The 18701-nt window shown below is 38.3% G+C and overlaps 1 protein-coding gene across 1 annotated transcript in view; it reads right to left on the minus strand.

Annotated features, from left to right (window-relative positions):
• The window catches only part of REEP5 (receptor accessory protein 5), a 35362-nt gene extending 16669 nt beyond the window's left edge, over window positions 1–18693 (minus strand). Inside the window, exons 1-3 of the mRNA XM_006913284.3 lie at window positions 18488–18693; window positions 17653–17746; window positions 1396–1534 (exon numbers count right to left, since the gene is read on the minus strand). Coding sequence (XP_006913346.1) covers window positions 1396–1534; window positions 17653–17746; window positions 18488–18605 — 351 coding nt within the window. The 5' untranslated portion in view covers window positions 18606–18693. The remainder of the gene's footprint in view (window positions 1–1395; window positions 1535–17652; window positions 17747–18487) is intronic.
• Between the last annotated feature and the right edge of the window lie 8 nt (window positions 18694–18701).

Here is an 18701-nt window from a genome sequence, read left to right on the forward strand (position 1 = left end):
TTTTTTTAGATAAAAATTTTTAAAAGGAAGTAGAAATGCAGAAAAAGTAGGACAAATTGAAACAATAAGGACATGAGACATAGGTCTCCTAAATAAGAAAACAATGATTAGTTCTAGGGGAAATAAAATACTGCAAGAATACTACATGTATACTAGATGGCCCAACTAAACAGTATTTACAAAGTCATAGTAATGTAAGTGGTGAATGTCTGCCTACCCAAAATTATGATGCAGACACCTGAGGAAGATGGGGATGTGGGAAGACTGCACGTGTTTGGCCGGCATAAGAAGAGAGCCAAATCTTCATCTTCCAGCGAGAATCAAGAGCTAAAGCATAAAATAGGAAAACTAAAAGATGACTAAAAAAGAATGTTGCTTAGACACATAGCAAAACAATCTGCCATAAATGAAGGGATAGTGGTTGCTTTTAAGGAAAACAATGCATGGGGCACAGGGATGCAGAACTGCTGTTCTTAAAAAATCTTATAGAACTATTTGAGTCTTTAAACTACGTGATGCAAAACTTGTATTAAAACGAATACTTAAGACTATGAAGGGAAAGAAGAGGACCTAGAATTCACAAGGGCTGGACACACCACCCTCCCCAGCTTGGGAAGTCTGGCCCTGGGAACCAGACTGTTTACATCTTGTGCAACTAATGGGAAGCAGGGCCGCTTCCATGTAAGACACTTGAGGAATCAACTGAAGACAGCTTGTCCCATTTAGGGAGAAAGAACCACTCTATTAAAAGGTGTGAAGTTTCTTATTCTCATTAACCTCTGGTGCCAATCTGGAGTCGATACAGGCCCCATTGGGAATGAATTTCAACTTCCTACTCCTTTTCCACACATGGTGGTAAAGGGGCCATTCCTCTGCCAAACGAGGTGTGTCAGGCTGCACCTGCCAGCTATTAAAATGACTTCCTCAGAGAGCCAATTTCATATTTTTCCTCCCAACCTATATAAGAAATAATGGGGTATGGCCTTTATCACTACAGAAATAATGATCCCGCTCCCCATTTTGAATAATCAATGGCCTGCCAACATTTGCAATGCCTTCTGCATGAAATGTAGATAACACTGCATGAAGATAAGATCTTGGCAAACAGCAGTGTTTGTGCTAGGTCTTAGTATTTCCATCTTTTATCATTATCAAACACATCTTAAACACACAATTGCTTTGGCTGTTTCCAAGACAGCATACAAAAAAATGTTAGACATGTTGAATCTTGTCTTTCTGTTTATATGATCTAAGGCAGAGCCACAGATATCCAACATTCGAGCATTCGTTCCTATTCTTTGTTTATCGGTCCTGAGATGGAGTTTGTTTTAGGGGTTGGGAGCAAATCAAATACATAGATGGAAGGAAACAGCAGTTCAGGAACAGCCAACATACCTTTAGCATGTAGTAGAAGGGGAACCATGACAGGAAGAGGTCGGAGAAGAATTCGGCAATGCTGAACACACCATACACCACCCAGTAGGTGAGCCACTGGGTGTCATCTTCTTTGTTCGGACTCTCTATGGCTTTAATTCTGAAAGGCAACACAAAAGCAAGGCTACCATGTAGTAAGATGTCAATGAAACATTTTCAAACATTACACTTTCACAGCCTGCCCACCAACACCAACTGAGAAACAGGAAAATGTATGCAGTGTGTCACTATACACAAGAGTACAAGAGACAGAAAACAATATGGAGATATCAGATCAAGTCATTATAACTACATGTTCCAGTCATCTTCTGGTCACCAGGGAAACAAGCACCAGCCATCGCCTGAATCTCCATCCACCCTGCTCAGCCTCTACCTGGGCCCCAGGAGATGCCATCAATGACTGCGAACCCGGGGAACTCCCACTCCCCAGGGGATTCCCACCACCAGGGATATATCAAGAGCTGTCTCATGGTAACTCAATTCTTCTGCACTTTTAATAACTGGAGTACAGCATGGGTGAGTAGGAATTTACATAAAGGAACTTCTGGAACACAGTGCAGGCACTGCCCAAAGTCCATAACATAGTTCTTAACAAACAGTTGAAAACAAAAAATCATGGTGTCCATGCTGTTCTATCATTATGCAATCCTCAGGCTATGGTCTTTCCTCCCCTCACCAGTTAACAACATGATTTTTCTCGGTACCAACTACTGCTCAAACAAAATTCATTCTAAAAATGAAGAGAAATAAATTTAAAATAATCTTCTTTTACACTTTTTTTATTACCATCCCCTACTCCGTCTCCTTTGGTAACCATTAGCTTGTTCTCTATGGGCCTGTTTCTATTTTGTTTATCCATTTATTTTGTTTTTTTAGATTCCACATATAAGTGAGATAATATGGTATTTGTCTTTGTCTGACTTATTTCACTCAGCATAATACCCTCTAGAATATCTAGGTTGCTTCCATATCTTGGCTATTACTAGTAATGCTGCAATGAACATAGGGGTACAAATATCATTACAAATTCTTGTTTTTTTTTCCTTCGGATAAATACCCTGAGTTGGAATTGCTGAGTCATAAGGTAGTTCTATTTTTAATTTTTAAGGAACCTCCAAGCTATTTTCCATAATGGCTGTACCAACTTGCAATCCCACCAACGGTGCACAAGGGTTCCCTTTTCTCCACATCCTCACCAGCACTTGCTATTTGTCGATTTATTAATGATAGCCATTCCAACAGGTATGGTTTTAATTTGCATTTCCCTGATGATTAGTGACATTGAGCATCCTTTCATATGCCTTCCATCTGTTTGTGTTCTTGGGAGAAAGGTCTATTCAGGTCCACTACCCATTTTTTAATTGGACTGTTTGTTTTTTGGAGTTAAGTTGTATGAGTTCTTTGTATACTTTGGATATTAACTCTTCATCAGGTGTATAATTTGTAGATATCTTCTCCCATTCAGTAGGTTGTCTTTTAGTTTTGTTGGTTTCCTTTGCTGTGCAAAACTTTTTAGCTTGATGTAGTCCCATTCGTTTATTTATTTTCTTTTGTTTCCTTTGCTTGAGGAGATAAATCCAAAACAACATAGCTAAGAGTTTACTGTGTTTTCTTCTAGGAGTTTTGAGGTTTCAAGTCTAACATTTAAGTTTTTAATCCATTTTGAGTTTATTTTTGTATATGGTATAAGAAAGTGGTCTAGTTTCATTGTTTTACATGTTATCTGTCTAGTTGTGCCAACACCACTTACTGAAGAGACTTTACCCCCACTGTATTCATTGCCTCTTTTGTCATAAGATTTATTAACCATATAAATGATGATTTATTTCTGGGCTCTCTATTCTATTCCATTCATCCATATATATTTTAATGACAGTACCATACTGTTTTGATTATTACAGCTTTGTGGTACAGTTTGATTATCAAGGAGCATGATACCTCCCACTCTGTTATTTCTCAAGATTTCTTTGGCTATTTGGGGGTCTTCTGTGGTTCCAGATAAATTTTAGGATTAGCTGTTCTAATAAAAAACAATCCTCTTTTACTTCTGAAACACAGAAATTTCTTCCAGTCCTGGGAATCTCTTCATTCTAAACCTGAATTCCATAATTTTTAAAATCCTATCCTAACATATGCCTAGGTATTTGTAACTGAGCTCGACTAAAATAGTAAACTAGAAGAAATATGAATCTTGTGCAGCCCATGATATGGATTAAGTATTGAAAATACATTGACTACTTGGTAAAATGGGTTCCCCAAAGAGACAGGCTACTGGATCATGCTGAGTCATTCACTAAGAAAGACTCTGAATTAATTAGAAACAGCAGTGGGTGAATATATGTGCGTGCATGCATGGGTGCATGAGTGTTTTAGGAAAATAACCAAGAGGAGGGGAGCTGAATGAGATGACTGTTACTGACATAAGGAAGAGAAGGAGAGGAGGAAGTGATAAAGTGAATGTTGCTTTGATATCAAGACTGGACAAAAGTTTTTTCACTTTAAACACAAGAATCATATAAAATGAATTTAAAAGAGCTAATTATAAAATAATGGCTTATAAGATGTAGACTACATTTATGTTTTAGCATTCCTCAGATAGAGCTAATATAATAGAAGACCAAAGAAAAGGTGTAGGCAAGCATGTTAACCAAAGAACTTATAACAGTACACCGTTTACACTTAAGTTTTTTCCCTCTGTGTTTTTATTAGAGTATGGTTTAACACACATGATCTAGAAAATACACATATCCACTTATAAACATAAACTGCTAAACATTTCATGAAATCATTCTAAATGTGATATCTTCAATTCCATTCTATCATTATTTTTTAAGATACTACTCATATTCTACAGATTCAAAAATAGAAAAACTACCCTAACAGTTCAAGTTCAGAGCTTCAAGGAACAATTAAAAAAAAAAAAAAGGTTAGTTCCTTAACTTATCAACAATGTGAATTCAAGTTTCCATGTTAATATACCTGGAACAAGATAGAGTAACACTGAAAAGCAGAAAGAAAAGAACTCAAAACTGAACATACACATTGATCACTACTTTATAGAAAACCAAGGCAATGAAAGAAGACAAGAAAAGACCAGGGTCTTCTTAAAGTGAAAAAAATTTTTTTATAGAACTTCTCATATTATTGAAGCATTTAATTATTGTTTTAATTTAAAAGAGCACAACATTCCTTTTAAAAAAATGTCTACATGTCATAACATAAGCTAGTCAGAACAAGAAAGAACATTACAGACAGTCTCACCCACTCAGTTTACAGTTGAAGAACCTAAGACTCAAAAAGAAGAGAATAAAAGAACTTAAAACGGGGAGTTCCATAATGCTATTTACTTATACATTTTCTTGTTCAAGTGAGCAAATATAGGTGATTCTTCAACAATACACTCTACTGCCTTGTACATATACTGAATCACATTTCATCTCATGTATCAGGAAGAGGATGTATCAACTTAGGCAACGTAGGAAATTCAAGAAACCATGAGATTTATTCTATGTCCTTAGGTCATCTGCAGTCCAGCCAAAATGGCAAAGCTAAAGAACAGGAGGGGTAGGAGCCTTATAATTATTTAATTTAACCTTCATAACAGCCATATGGAATAGGTGTTATTCTCATTTTGAGAGGAAGAAACAGAGATGTGGCCAGAGTGCAGAAGATGGGTAGCGACACTGTGGGAGCAGTTAGCAGTTCTAAAAATTCTCTGAGCAGAACTGGAATTATAGAATATGGAGTTGGAAGATATCTTAGAGGTGGACCAGTACGAATTCCACATTTTACAGACAAAAAAAATAAAGTTCAAAGAAGGAAGATTGATATTAAAATGAATTTCAACTCAAACTTTAAGATGACAGAAGCATGCGTTCACATATTTTTAAGGGCAACAATGAACCATTTAAATGCATTTTCGTGTATCCATACACTGAACTATTCTGAAGGCTTTAAAAAAGACATTGATGGGGAAAGAGGTCCAAGATACAGTGTTGAGTGTACAAAAGATTACTAATTTTGCATTAAAAAAATCCCAAAACATATTTGTGTGTGTTTACAAATTAAGAATGGTGTCCAGAAATATTTATTTCAAATTGTGTAAAGTTAATCCTGCGTATTGGAATTGCAGAATTTTACTTTTATAAAGGTCTTTGCAGTGAGCATGTACTAGTTTTTATAATAAAAGGAAGGAAAAAGGTTTCTATTTGGGAAAAAAAATGGGCGCCAGACTTTCTATAATTACTTCCTCCTGTGAGATTAGGTCTCTCTTTAGGGCTTTGTTAAAAACAAACACTAAAGTGAACATCAGACACATTCACTTAATTTCTCTCTTGAGGAAACAGCTCATGAAACAAAAATCTCTAACAACGACCAGACACATTCTGTTGTGTTTTACAGCATTAAAAGGACGTCAATACACACACATGCACAAACAGAAAGATACAAAGAGTCATACAGCCCATCACATGAAACTGACTCATTCTAGTTTTCTATTTAGACACAACAAACTATCAAAAACTATTAATTACACTGAACTATGAAATAGCCAGGCTCTTTCCTTCATTTCTTCCCAATGCTCCTCTGGCTTTACATCATTTTCCCATTCTTAGCTTGCAGCTTTCTATCCTGGTTCTACCTCTTAATAGGTATGTGACCTTGGGCAAGTTATCCTGGGCTTCAGTTTCCTCATCTGTCAACTAGGGATGAGAAACCTCATTGTGTTGTTGTGAAGGTTAAATTAATACATGTCAAGCACTTAGAAACAATGGCTGGAACAAAGTAAGTATCACTAAATATTACCTTAATAGGTAATAATTACGATATGGTAATAATTTTTACCATCACAAGGCAAAAGATAAAAAACAGAGCGATAATACTCCAGTCATTGCGGCTAAGTAGAGCTAGTAAAGGATTAATAGCATTGTTAATAGGCTAAAGGAGATTAGAGAATTATCCATGGATTTTAATTATACCTCTCTCTCCAAATCCCAAATGCTACAGAGAATAAAGAGTTAGCTGAAATCCCCAAAATCCTATCCGCAGGTCAGTGGGAACAAATTTGACACTACTGAAAACATTTTTCAAGGCACACACTGGAAAGGTGCCTGGCCAAAATTCTTTACATTCATATTGAATTGGTACAGATACGTCCATAGCGCACTGGCCAGCCCGCATCCAGACCCTGGGCCCCAGTGACTGGTACTGGCGGCCTCCACTGTGGCCCATCTGTTGTTCACATCTTTGCTGCTGTTTTCTTAAACCAAGCACGGCTAAAGGACAGCATTAAATGCAAAGTCCATGTTTGTTATGTGTAACATGTAATAGTATTCAGAATTTTTAAGCAATTAACAAATGCAAAAAATGTCCAAAAACATCCAGTTCGACTTTTACCTAATATTTATATTATAAATATTCTATTGTTATATCATGAAGAAATTAAAAGTAGCAAACAGGAAAAACAGATATGAGAAGGGAAGCGATTTTTGTTTTTGAGATACTTCTCAGTTATAATTACTGATATTTCCTTCTTTCACCAAAGACAACTTCAGTTATGTTCTACCATTGGGATGAATGTTATATTCTGTCACTTCAATGTAGTTATAAATTAAGCATTTCTGACATTGTATTAACTCTTTGAGATTCAAGCTTATTCCTGGTTAATGGGTATTTCAATACCTTCATTCATGTCATTAAACTGAAAAATGTCAATTTCCTACATTAGAATGGAGTATATTCTTCATATATATTATATTTATGTATTATACACACACACATGTATACAATGAAAGACAAGCATAAGATAGATAATAAATCCAAAAAGTTCACTGGGAAGTTTTACAGATATTCATTCCTATCCTATATTTCAAATGATATAAAGGTAACTTCTAAACAGGAAACATGACTATCTACTTTAATCTTCTTTACTTCGTTATAATTTTTCTTAAGACAAAAAGGAAATGAAAAAAATAAGTATTTATTTACGTATTATTTAAGAAGTAATTATTTACTATCAGTACAAACCAAAAACTTGACTGGCTATACTTTTCTCCACTAAATTCTTAGTAGTGGGGGACGAAGTGAAATGGCCAGAGAAGCCTTGTATAGCTTATCCAGCAAGATGCATTCAGACATAAGTCTATACCAAAAACCGACAAAGTACCTGATACTGTGCTTAAGCCCTGGGGCCAAAACAATGATTCTCAAGGACCTAAAGTCAACAGTCAAAAAATAATTCCACTCCTAATTAAGCAGCACATGTGTGCTTAGGGAGGGGTCCTGCGAAGGAGGTTAGAAAGGTGGAGTTACAGAAACCTGGAAATCTCAATGGAAACAAAACAAGGTAAACAATGGATTTAATATTTTTAAATGTTCTTTAAAATTATACCCCATGCTTAGGAACATGTGTACCAAAAGAGAAGAAAACCACATATTTACAACTGGGAAGAACAAAACTTTATTGTACTTTATTGTTCTTGAATGGTGTTAAGCTGCTGATATAAGTAAAAAAAAAAAAAAAAGGAGTACGTGGAAAAAAATAAATGAAAGAAAATAATTGGGAAGGTTTTCCTTAATCATTTGAAAGTTCAATAACAGTTAGAGAACCATGACTGTGATTAAGTCAGTTTTCTTCTCTGTATTTTAAAAGTAACCATGCTTAATTAAGCACTTGTTGAATGTTTGATTCTATGCTGTTTGACATATTCCCTCCTTTTACATGTGAGAAAATTGAATTTTGTAAAAATTAAGCTATTTGCCCAATGGTTAACATAGCTAGTAATTACCAGCTCCATATACGTGGCTTCTGATCAATCACACAAAAAGCAGCTCAGGTACATACTACCTCTACTGTACATGGTTCAGATGAAACTTAGTCACTACAATTCAAACTAGCCAAATGACATAAAATTAAGTAATATTAAATGTCTTCAAAGCATTAGCTTTACTATCATAATCAGTTGTACCCATCGATAGGATTTTAATTTTAACAAGTTGATTTATATTACCACACTGGCAGTGCATCAAAATAAGCAGTAAAACAATAAAAACTTTGAGATGTGCTGTTCGTAAAAAACAGAAAGGAAATTGATTTGTGGTCCATCTGCTTTATTTCTAATGTGGTAAACTATGTTTAATAACAAATAGTCCAGAATTCAAAGTAAATTCTTTGAAGCTCGAATATGAAGAATGTGAACCATAATGTTTAGAATCCTTTTGATACAGCAGACACATTAACATGACCATCTACACACGGGACACTTTTGGTTGTATTTATCAGAGAATGTGAAGAATTCCTGATTAGCTCAAAATGGTTTTCTTATTACCTCTGTTTAACAGTTTGCTGCTGCAAATCTTATTTGATGCATATGTACATCGAATCAGAAGGAAAAAAGTCATGTATTTTAAGACATAAACACTAATTTATTTCTATGCCTATAAGGAAAAGATTTTTCTTTTTCATGGAAAAAAAGGTCAGAAACTATGGGTGCTCAGAAAGTTACACTTGTTTTTCACTGACAAGTAGGTGTGTTTCAAAGCAAGAGGAAGAACAGAGCGAGAGAGACTAGTGAAAGAAAACAGAATATATAATAAAACCAATCTGCTTATGTACTATTTATATCATGCCCAACCCTCCTCCCCAACCCCAAAGATATGAGATAGCTAGTGGCAAATATGCTTCTTAAATACATAAACTGTCTTCTAAGATGACTATCTATATACAATAAGAAACATATCATGCTCCTTTACTCTTGAATATAGTTTCTACCATAGTATAAAATGACCAATTTAATGAAATGCATAACATACAATAAGCTAAATAATTTACAGGCAAATACATTTGAAGATGAGTCTATAAAACATCTCTAATGGAGACTGAATTACAAAAAAAAAAAAAAAAAGCCCCCAAAAAACAGTCATTCAGTGGACTCTATACCTATATCTGACTTTGCCTTAACAGACTTGTGACCCAAGTCTAGTAACTCCAGTTTGTGGCCTTGGTTTCCAGATCTGTTAAAGATGGCTATAACTCCAGTAGCTTGATCTCTGAGACCTCTCCCAGCTAACATTTTATAACTCGAATCTGAATGCATTAAACTATTTGATAGCTAGATGGTTAAAAACAATTAATGCTCAAAGCAATAAAACAGCACATGCAAATCCTACTGGGACAAGCCTGTCATTAAAATTGATGGCTCTATAAATATATCTATAAGTTTGACTTAAGCTCAAGTACCCTTACTACCAACACAGGAACAACCTAAACTGACCTTTCTCAAACAAAAGGGACACATCAAGATGTAGACAGCAGTCTAGCATTACCTCTGACATGTAAGTGATCCTTCACTAGATCACTTGGCATAACTATCAGAAGCAGCAGGATATATATAGTGGCCATGTGACTGAGAGGGGCTGATGATAAGCTCTACTCCCAGGAAATCAGAAGCATGAGCAAGTGATAGAAGGAAGTCAGGATAGTTTTCTACAGCCCCCACTTATATTTCAAGTGCTACAAAAGTAATTTCATTAGCAATTTTTGAAATTTAAACTTCTGCTGTACTAATCCATTGTTCCTCAAAATTAATTAACTGGTAATGTTATTGATAGACACTAAATACCTTAAAATGTCCCATATGTATTTACACTTGTTTTAAGTGCTATATGAGGGTTTAAGTTGAAAACTAAGTCCTCATTCACAGTCCTGAAAAAGAGAACTCCGGGACAGAGGGAAGATGAAGGCAGCTCGAAAGGAAAAATAGACCGAATATCCAGGGCATTCATAAAGAGAGGAAAACAGTTCACTAAAGTTCAAAGGGACACTGCAGAACAGGAATGAGATCTCCTTCCACATTGGCATTAGAGTCCAGAAACTATATCATGAATAAATAATTTAAATCATTATTTGTTCCTCAAAATGTCCTTTTCTCTATGACACAGGCAAAGGGAAAAAAAAATAAGAACATAACCAAAACACTGGCTCTAATTATCTACAAAAATAGTCACAGGGTTGTTATAAGGATATTTTATTATTTTTTCAGTTTTCTCCACAACTCCTCCATCTTAAAATAGCTCAGCAATAGTAGCAGTATTACTAAAGTGGAAACATAACTAGTAAAAAGCTGACAAAAGTAAAATATTTAAATGTTTAAGGTTTCAATGTTGCTGAAGGCAAAATTTGTAGAATGCCAGTTATGGTTTGATCCAAGTTCACAGCTGGCTAGAATATTTGTATGTGCTTCATACTACCCAGAGAAGGCCAAGTGTGGGCGGTCGTTTCTCTGCTCTTAAGCACTCTAATGAAGAACATAGCTGCGGAGAGAAAAGCTAGTGTAATAGGAACACAAGCAGCTTAGTAGAAAATATTTCTGCTCCCAAGTTCTCATGAGTAAAAAAGAAAGAAACATTAATTATAAGTTCTCAAAGGAACACAAGAAAACAAACACACCCCAGACTAATGAGTCTATAAAGAGAACCACATGTGCGCACGTACACACGCGCACGTACACACATGCACGCGCACGCACACACGCACACACGCACACACACACGCACATGCACACACGCACTTCCTCCAGCGCCGTTAGGGGAGGCTAGCTCTGTTTCTGATGACTTGCTCTTCTGGGTAAGTAACCTGGTTAGGAGTCTGCCATTGCAAATCTTATATTAGTAGATTTCAATCCTTCCTTTTTCTTTTTGATTTCAACCCTTTCTAACGTATATTCCCTTATTTTATTTGTTGTGCATAATTACCTGAGAAGATGCTGTAGCTTTTATCTGTGGTTAATTGTATTGAAACTCTCGTAATTATTTTGACAGTGTTTTTTGTTTTTTTCAAATTTTCCCCCTCACCATCCCCTTCCCCATCTGACCTCAAGGGGTCATATGCAAACATCTCCCCTTGAGACTTGTTGGCTAACAAAGAACTAAAGGCAAGGCTACACTCCCTCATAAATCCAATCCACTGTGCCATCTTCAGGTGAGCTTGTCTTGTTAAAACAGCAACTCTGCAAATGACTATTAATATTGCTGCTGTCATAAGTCAAAGCTACAGCACAGACAACAAGAGAAAGAACTTGTTAGTAACATATTGTAACTCATGTTCACAAAACAATGGAAATGACATTGTGTGCAAATATATTATTTGGGATGGCAGGGCCTTATTTGAGTAGAAATATATTGCATGAAGGTAATGTACTAACAGTGTCAAACTGATACAAGAAAGAGTTAACATTGACAGTTTAATTTTCATCTCTACATAAGGTTATGGCATATCTCTGTGGGGCACGCAAAGAGCCACTTGAGAAGTAGTATAACATTAAAGTTAAAAACATGGACTTTGGAGCCAGACTCCCTGGGTTTAAATACCAGTTTTGCCATCTACTAGTTGTTAAACCTTAATCAAGTGACTTCTTTTTCTGTTTCCTCATGTGTAAAATAGAAACAATCATAGTACTTATGTTGTAGGGTTGTCTAGAGAATTACATGAGCTATATTTATTTGTAAAGCACTTAAACAGGGATATATAAGTGTCTATTAAAGTGTTGAACAGGTGTTCGGCAGCCATGCAAAGAGCTAAAAGCTGTTACACTCTTTGTCCTGATGGCAAAGCTTAAAAATGGGCCGGTGAGGACACACAGAAGAGAAAATGACACATCCCTGAAGTGGGCATGAGATTTCCAAAGCGTGACCGAACATTAGATTACATATACACACCAAAACGCTGGACTCTAGACCTTTAATTCTTCGACCTTGGTGCTAGAATGTACCTAATGTGCTTTCACATTGCTGTGTAGTCACTGACGGTTCCAGCCCAAATTGCCTGTATGACCTTGAGAAACATACTCTATCTCTCTTAGTCCCTGGATCATTTGAAAACTAAAGGAATTAATCCCCTAAGGCCCAATTCTGATAGTCCCAGGAAGGTGGCAGCCTGATCCTTACAAAAAATATAAAATAAACAGAGGACAATTAATAGACATTTTTTTATAGAAATTTAAACTAAAAGGTTGTTGAGTAGAACAAATAGAGCACTGCCTCCCTTTCCCTTCTCTGCAGAGCAAAAATAAAAGTAGAAAATAAGTTATTAGACTTTCCTTCATAACTCCATTTGAATAAAAGAGCAAGGAGGAGACTGGCACCCATACTCAAGGACTACTGGGAGGGGGTTACCTCAGGTCCCAGGAAACAGACTCTGCATTTAATCTCTAAGGCCCAACTCTGATAGTCTCGGGAAGGGCAGCACAGCACATGCTCCTGACAAGCCTCTCAGAAAGATTATCTGTTCAATGTCAGTAAAAGCAGGGCTGCACATAAACAAAAGACTACATATTGTATGATTCCATTTATATGAAATGTCCAGAATAGGCAAATCCATAGAGACAGTAAATGAACTGGTGGTTTCTGGGGATTAGAAATGGGGAGTGACTGCTAATGAGTATGGGGTTTTCTTCGGGGCTGATAAAAATGTTTTGGAATTAGATAGTGGTGATGGTTGTACAACTTTAAGAACATACTAACCACCAAACTGTACATTTTAAAAAGGTTGCATGTGAACTATATCTCAGCAAAGTGGGGGTGGGGAGGGACAAATCTGCCTTAATAATGGAGGTTCCTATTATTATCCAATAGTCCATCTTCTCTTATCAGGAATAGAAGTAAGAAGATTAAAGTAATTGTGTCAACAGCTCTTAATAACGAGAAGGCTGGAATTAGATTTCAAACTGTTTATACAGGGTGGCCAAAAAGTCTGGAAATGAAGTAGAATTTTAAAAGCTCTGCTCTCAAAGAGTTTAAAGGGAAATTACACAGAAAATGAGAGTAACCGGTAGCAAGTGGGCACTTGATAGGGTACTGGTTGCTCTCCATGAGCACCAGCCAGGCCTTTGGATTCTGTGGGCTCCAACACACCAAGACCTGACCTACAGCCAGGTGCCCCTGAGCCCCACCCACAGATTTCCCACGGTGGTGAGTCATGAAAAAAGTTAGGAAGCCAAATGAGCTTTTCCAAATTTTATTTCTGCACCCTTCTAGAAGTCATAGCAGCCAGAATGACCTATGTATGGTATCATCTCACCCCCTATTTAAAACCGAGCCACGGTGATCAGAAAACATGCAAACTCCCTAAAACCAGCTGGAATAAAATGCACACTTCATGTCCCAGCCACCAGCCGTGCCTGGTGGCGTCCGCACCTCTCAGGTCTCCCACTGCTCTTTCCTCTCACAGAGCTTTCGCTGCACCAGTTCTTCCAATAGCCTAAGCACCTGCTGCCCTGGGGCTGGCACAGACTGCTGCTGCTGCCTGGCTCTGCTCTTGGCTGGCCCCTTCTCACTCCTCTGGTCTTAACTCAAACAGGATTTCAGATAAATACAAAAGAGTCCTTCCTGTTATTCTCTACCACAGCTCCCTGCTGATTTTCTTTGGAGGGCTTACCACACTCTGTCACTACTTTACTATTTATTGTGTTTTGTTTTGTTTTTTTTCTGGTAGACTGTTCAAAGAGGACAGAGAACATGTCTACCTTAGGCCCTGACTGATGGCTAGCATTTGATTTTTGCTAAATAGATGAATCTGTAGTTTTAAAATCAACTCTGGCTAGGGAGCACACGGATAATTACAAGAGGCAAGAATAATAAAGTGAAAGTGATCACAAATCATACTTTAAGTAATACTGATTTAGGTGCTATTAATTAATCCTACCATTTTCAAGGACTTTTTCTGACAATTATACAATCACATTGGTTAAGCCGTGAACAGACTTAATTAGACAAATGTAACATGGATTGCCTGAATGTTTACTAACTGGGGGGGGGGCTGTATGCTTTATACTGTGCACGTAGTCCCATGTCTCCTTTTGCGGGGATGAAAATGTTTTGGAATTAGATAATGGTGATGTTGTACAACTTTATGAACTTACAAATCAGAGGCCAGCTAGGTTTCTGGACTATTCCCAGGATCAGCAGGCCATTTTCCCTTCCCTTTCACCCCATCTTCAAGTGTAACAAGCGCAGGTTACTGCTGTCACTCGTCACCAGGTATTCTCAATATTCACTGCACATTAGAGTCCTTTAAAAATTTGAAAAGATCGAGGAGGCTTTAAAAATCTCAAAACCGAGGCCACGCCTCAGACCAATTACATCAGAATCTTTGGGTTGGGTCCCAGGCATGGGTACTTTTTAAAGGCTCCTCAGATAACTCCAATGGGCAATCAAGGCTAAGAACCACTGTTTTAGGGAAAAGTCCAAGTATTCACAGTAACCAACCTCCACTTCATTCTCTTACGGTCACAGAATCTTGTACTTATTTTAAAGGTAAAAGAGTTGGGTCTACCCAAGGAAAGTATCCTATGAATAAATACTAATCTAGAAACATTATTTCCCGACTTTTTGTTTAAATCATTAAATTCCCTTTATTAGATTTGTAAAAACTTCCCCAAGTCCTGTTAAGGTATACTAATGTCACTGCCTCAGAATATTCAAAAAGAAAAGAAAAGAAAATGTATGTACTCGATGAATAGAACTCTAAAATATGTAAAACCCACTTACCTGAACTACTCAGAATATGACTCTACTATTTTACAGAATTCCTAGCAACAGACCAGGAACATTTAGCTTCTTCTAAGTAAAGAGAGCCAGATATATTCAACTGGCTATGTAAAAAACATGAATGAAAGAATGATGACAAAAAAAATGATAAATTTGAAATTGGCTGGCTTGAAATTACTTTAAAATATGACTAAAAAAACAGCCCCTGCTGGAATTAATCCACTTTAGGTAAGGAGAAGCATATTCAAGTTGTGTCCACATCTGTCATATCCACTTCTACACATACATGTATCTACTTATCTCACCTAGAAACACATTTTTACCTTTCTAAAGCCCACAGCAATGATTTCATGACACGAACAGAGAAAGCGATGTTTCTCATAAGATTATGTACCAAATGGCACTGATGTGGAAAAAATTTTAAGCTATTCAATATTGTAAAAAATCCATATGCCTTGCTAGAAAAAGTTTTTTATGCTATTTAGTGTTTTTAAAAATCTATATGCCTTGCGGATTCAATGTAATTCAAACAGCGAAGCAGTATTAAACTGCCACACAAGATTTGTTCTAAGTGTGATCAATAACGTCTAGAGTACAAACCTGAAAAATGCTTCAAAATCTCTTTTTGGAAGAGCTCCTCCAAGTGGACCATACAAACCCAAGAAAAGTAAAGGTATGTACTACTAGATGATTTTGTCTCTTATCACACAGTGATATGTGAGCCATTTTGAATCAAGGTTGTCTACAAACTTTCTACATATACCATATATCAGTAGATTATATTTTATGGAAAAGTGCTATTCTTGGATATTTTTCACTGATCTGAAAGCCAAAGCAGTTTTTCTGATCTGCCTTCAGAATCTTTGGTATTCACATAAAACCTGGAAGGTGCTTTAGCAGATAATGCTGGAGAGCATAAAAGCTTTTCTCATCCTGAAGACTGAGCATCTTCAAATTCATAATCAAGCAGTGTCCTATATGTAGGTAGACTTTCTGGACCAATGCTAAGTGTACCAAACTAATATAGTAACTATTACTTAATTTCAATTTCATTATTTAAATCAGAACTAACTTCTAAAACACGTTTCCTTCCTTCCAATGATAGACACGGATGAAATAATGTGTTATCTGTGTCTTTGCTTCCCAGCTGAATTTTTTTTTTCTTTATTTTTGTCCCCATGGTTGAGGAAAGTTACAAAAACCAATTCAATGAAAGTAAAACCCACCAGCTTTCTTGGGGAGAGCTGTATAGTAACACCAAATTCATTCGTGGTAGGGATTAATTCCTACTTGAATGAATGGAAAAATGAAATTGTAGAGTATTTCCAAAATAAACACACTGTAAAAACAACCTCAACAAATAAAAATTCAGCTCCTAATCTAATAAGATTTGTAACTTAGTTTAATTACAGAAGCCATTTATATAACCAAGGAGCTACGTTAGAGGAGATGCATTTCATAAAGTTTTTGTTTTTAATCTTAGGGTGTTTCCCATTTACCTGGAATAAGTGGCCTTTTTATTATTTTTTAAATTAAATTTATTGGGGTAACTGGTTAATAACATAATTTTCAGGTATACACAATTCTATAATACATCATCTATATACTGCATTGTGTGCTCACCACCCAAAGTCTCCTTCCCTCACTATATATTTGACCCCCTCTACCCTCTCCATTCCCCCTCCACCCCTCTGCCTCTCTGGTAACCACCGCACTATTATCTCTACGAGCCTGTTGCTTTCTGTTTTATATCACACACATGAGTGAAATCATATGGTTCTTGTGCAAGCCTTTATAAATCAAGAAGACAGAATTCTCCCCAGTGTCTGAATTAACGTTAATTCAGAATTAAGGAAGTCTTGATTGATGGGGTTTTAATATATGAATATAATGTGAAATGCACATTAAAAGTTCATAAAGTGTTTTTAATCTTAGGGTGTTTCCCATTTACCTGCAATAAGTGGCCTTTTTATTATTTTTTAAATTAAATTTATTGGGGTAACTGGTTAATAACATAATTTTCAGGTATACAATTCTATAATACATCATCTGTATACTGCATTGTGTGCTCACCACCCAAAGTCTCCTTCCCTCACTATATATTTGACCCCCTCTACCCTCTCCATTCTCCCTCCACCCCTCTGCCTCTCTGGTAACCACCGCACTATTATCTCTACGAGCCTGTTGCTTTCTGTTTTATATCACACACATGAGTGAAATCATATGGTTCTTGTGCAAGCCTTTATAAATCAAGAAGACAGAATTCTCCCCAGTGTCTGAATTAACGTTAATTCAGAATTAAGGAAGTCTTGATTGATGGGGTTTTAATATATGAATATAATGTGAAATGCACATTAAAAGAATTATTAGGGAGAAAGAATCAGCTTTCTGTACCCATTGAGAGCTCCCCACCAGTAAAGGCAGGGCGACTTAGTTGTAACACTTTCCATTTGTGCATCCATTAGAAGGTACACAGCTTGCCAGTATAATCTGATGAAATATACATTTCGGCTAGTCATCAGGAGATCAAGCACCAAGTTAAGGCTCTAAAATGTGTAACCTGTGGTGCTTTGACTGCTGTCTCAGGGAAATGGAGATAGACGGTAACTAGGGCATCCTTAGATGGGGGAAGGGGAGTGGAGGGGAGGATGGATGGTTTCAGGGAGAGTCACTTACGAGATGTAGGCTGGGTAGCCAAATCCTATCAGGTTGCACAGGAGAGAGGCTCCACAACCGAATACCAGGTACAAGGCCACCAGCCCGATGACACCTGGAGACACGAGAAGAGAAGTGGGTCGGGTGGCACGAGAGGCACTCAAGCCTGGCAGCCCCCCACCCCACCGCAAGGCTTAGCTTGTTCTAGGCAGGCGTTGGAGAAAAACATACCAAGCGAAGGTTGGGCCTGCGCCTTGGTAGGTTTTTGCCTTCCGTCTGGGAATACCGAGCAGCCCCACAACTTTGTGCCCTTCCTCCTGCCCTCCCTCCACCATGGTCTCCCGCCGAGCTGCACACCAGCCCGGGAGTCTCACTCCACTGACAGTCCGCAAAGGCCCCGATTCCGTGCACGCCCGCAGCCCTCTCCTTTGCCGAGGAGACACCGCTTCGCGGTGCAGAGCTCCACCGGGGCTCTGGGTGGACTGGGGACCTCTGCCACTGTGCCCGCGCGACCTCCCGCTGGGGGCCCCCAGCCGCTGGGCGCCCTGCTCACTGCCCCGGGGACACGGCGATCACAGACACGTCAGCGCCGGCCCTTCCCTGATCCTCGGGCGCTCCGCCACCTGGCCGCGGGCACAGGCCAACCGTCCCCCCAGCTCTGGCCGCCCCGAAAAGGGGCCATCTCCGGCCCTTGGCCTTTCTCGCGGCCAGTTCGGTCCCCAAGGATGCGCACGCCCCTGTTGGTCACAAGCGTCACCTACCCGGAACCCTCTCCCCGATCGCTTCCCCAGCAGCTGGTAGAGCAGCTGCTCCCGGGCCAGGGGAGCAGCGGGGACCCCAGGCAGCCCACACCCACCGAGTGCGATGTAGCTCCGGTTCACGCCGGTCTTGGCCTCGAGCTTGGCCAAGAGCTCGGTCATGCAGTTCTTCTCGTGCAGGAACTGGTCGAACCTCTGTCTCATGGCCGCAGACATGGCGGGGACCGTCGTGCCGCCGCCCGGGGCTGCTGCTAATACGGGTGGCTGCCGAGCGGGGTGACGGGCGGGGCCGGCGGCGTCTGCGCATCCCTC

The sequence above is a fragment of the Pteropus alecto genome, unplaced genomic scaffold (assembly GCF_000325575.1).
Source record: "Pteropus alecto unplaced genomic scaffold, ASM32557v1 scaffold20, whole genome shotgun sequence".
Classification (NCBI taxonomy): Eukaryota; Metazoa; Chordata; class Mammalia; order Chiroptera; family Pteropodidae; genus Pteropus; species Pteropus alecto.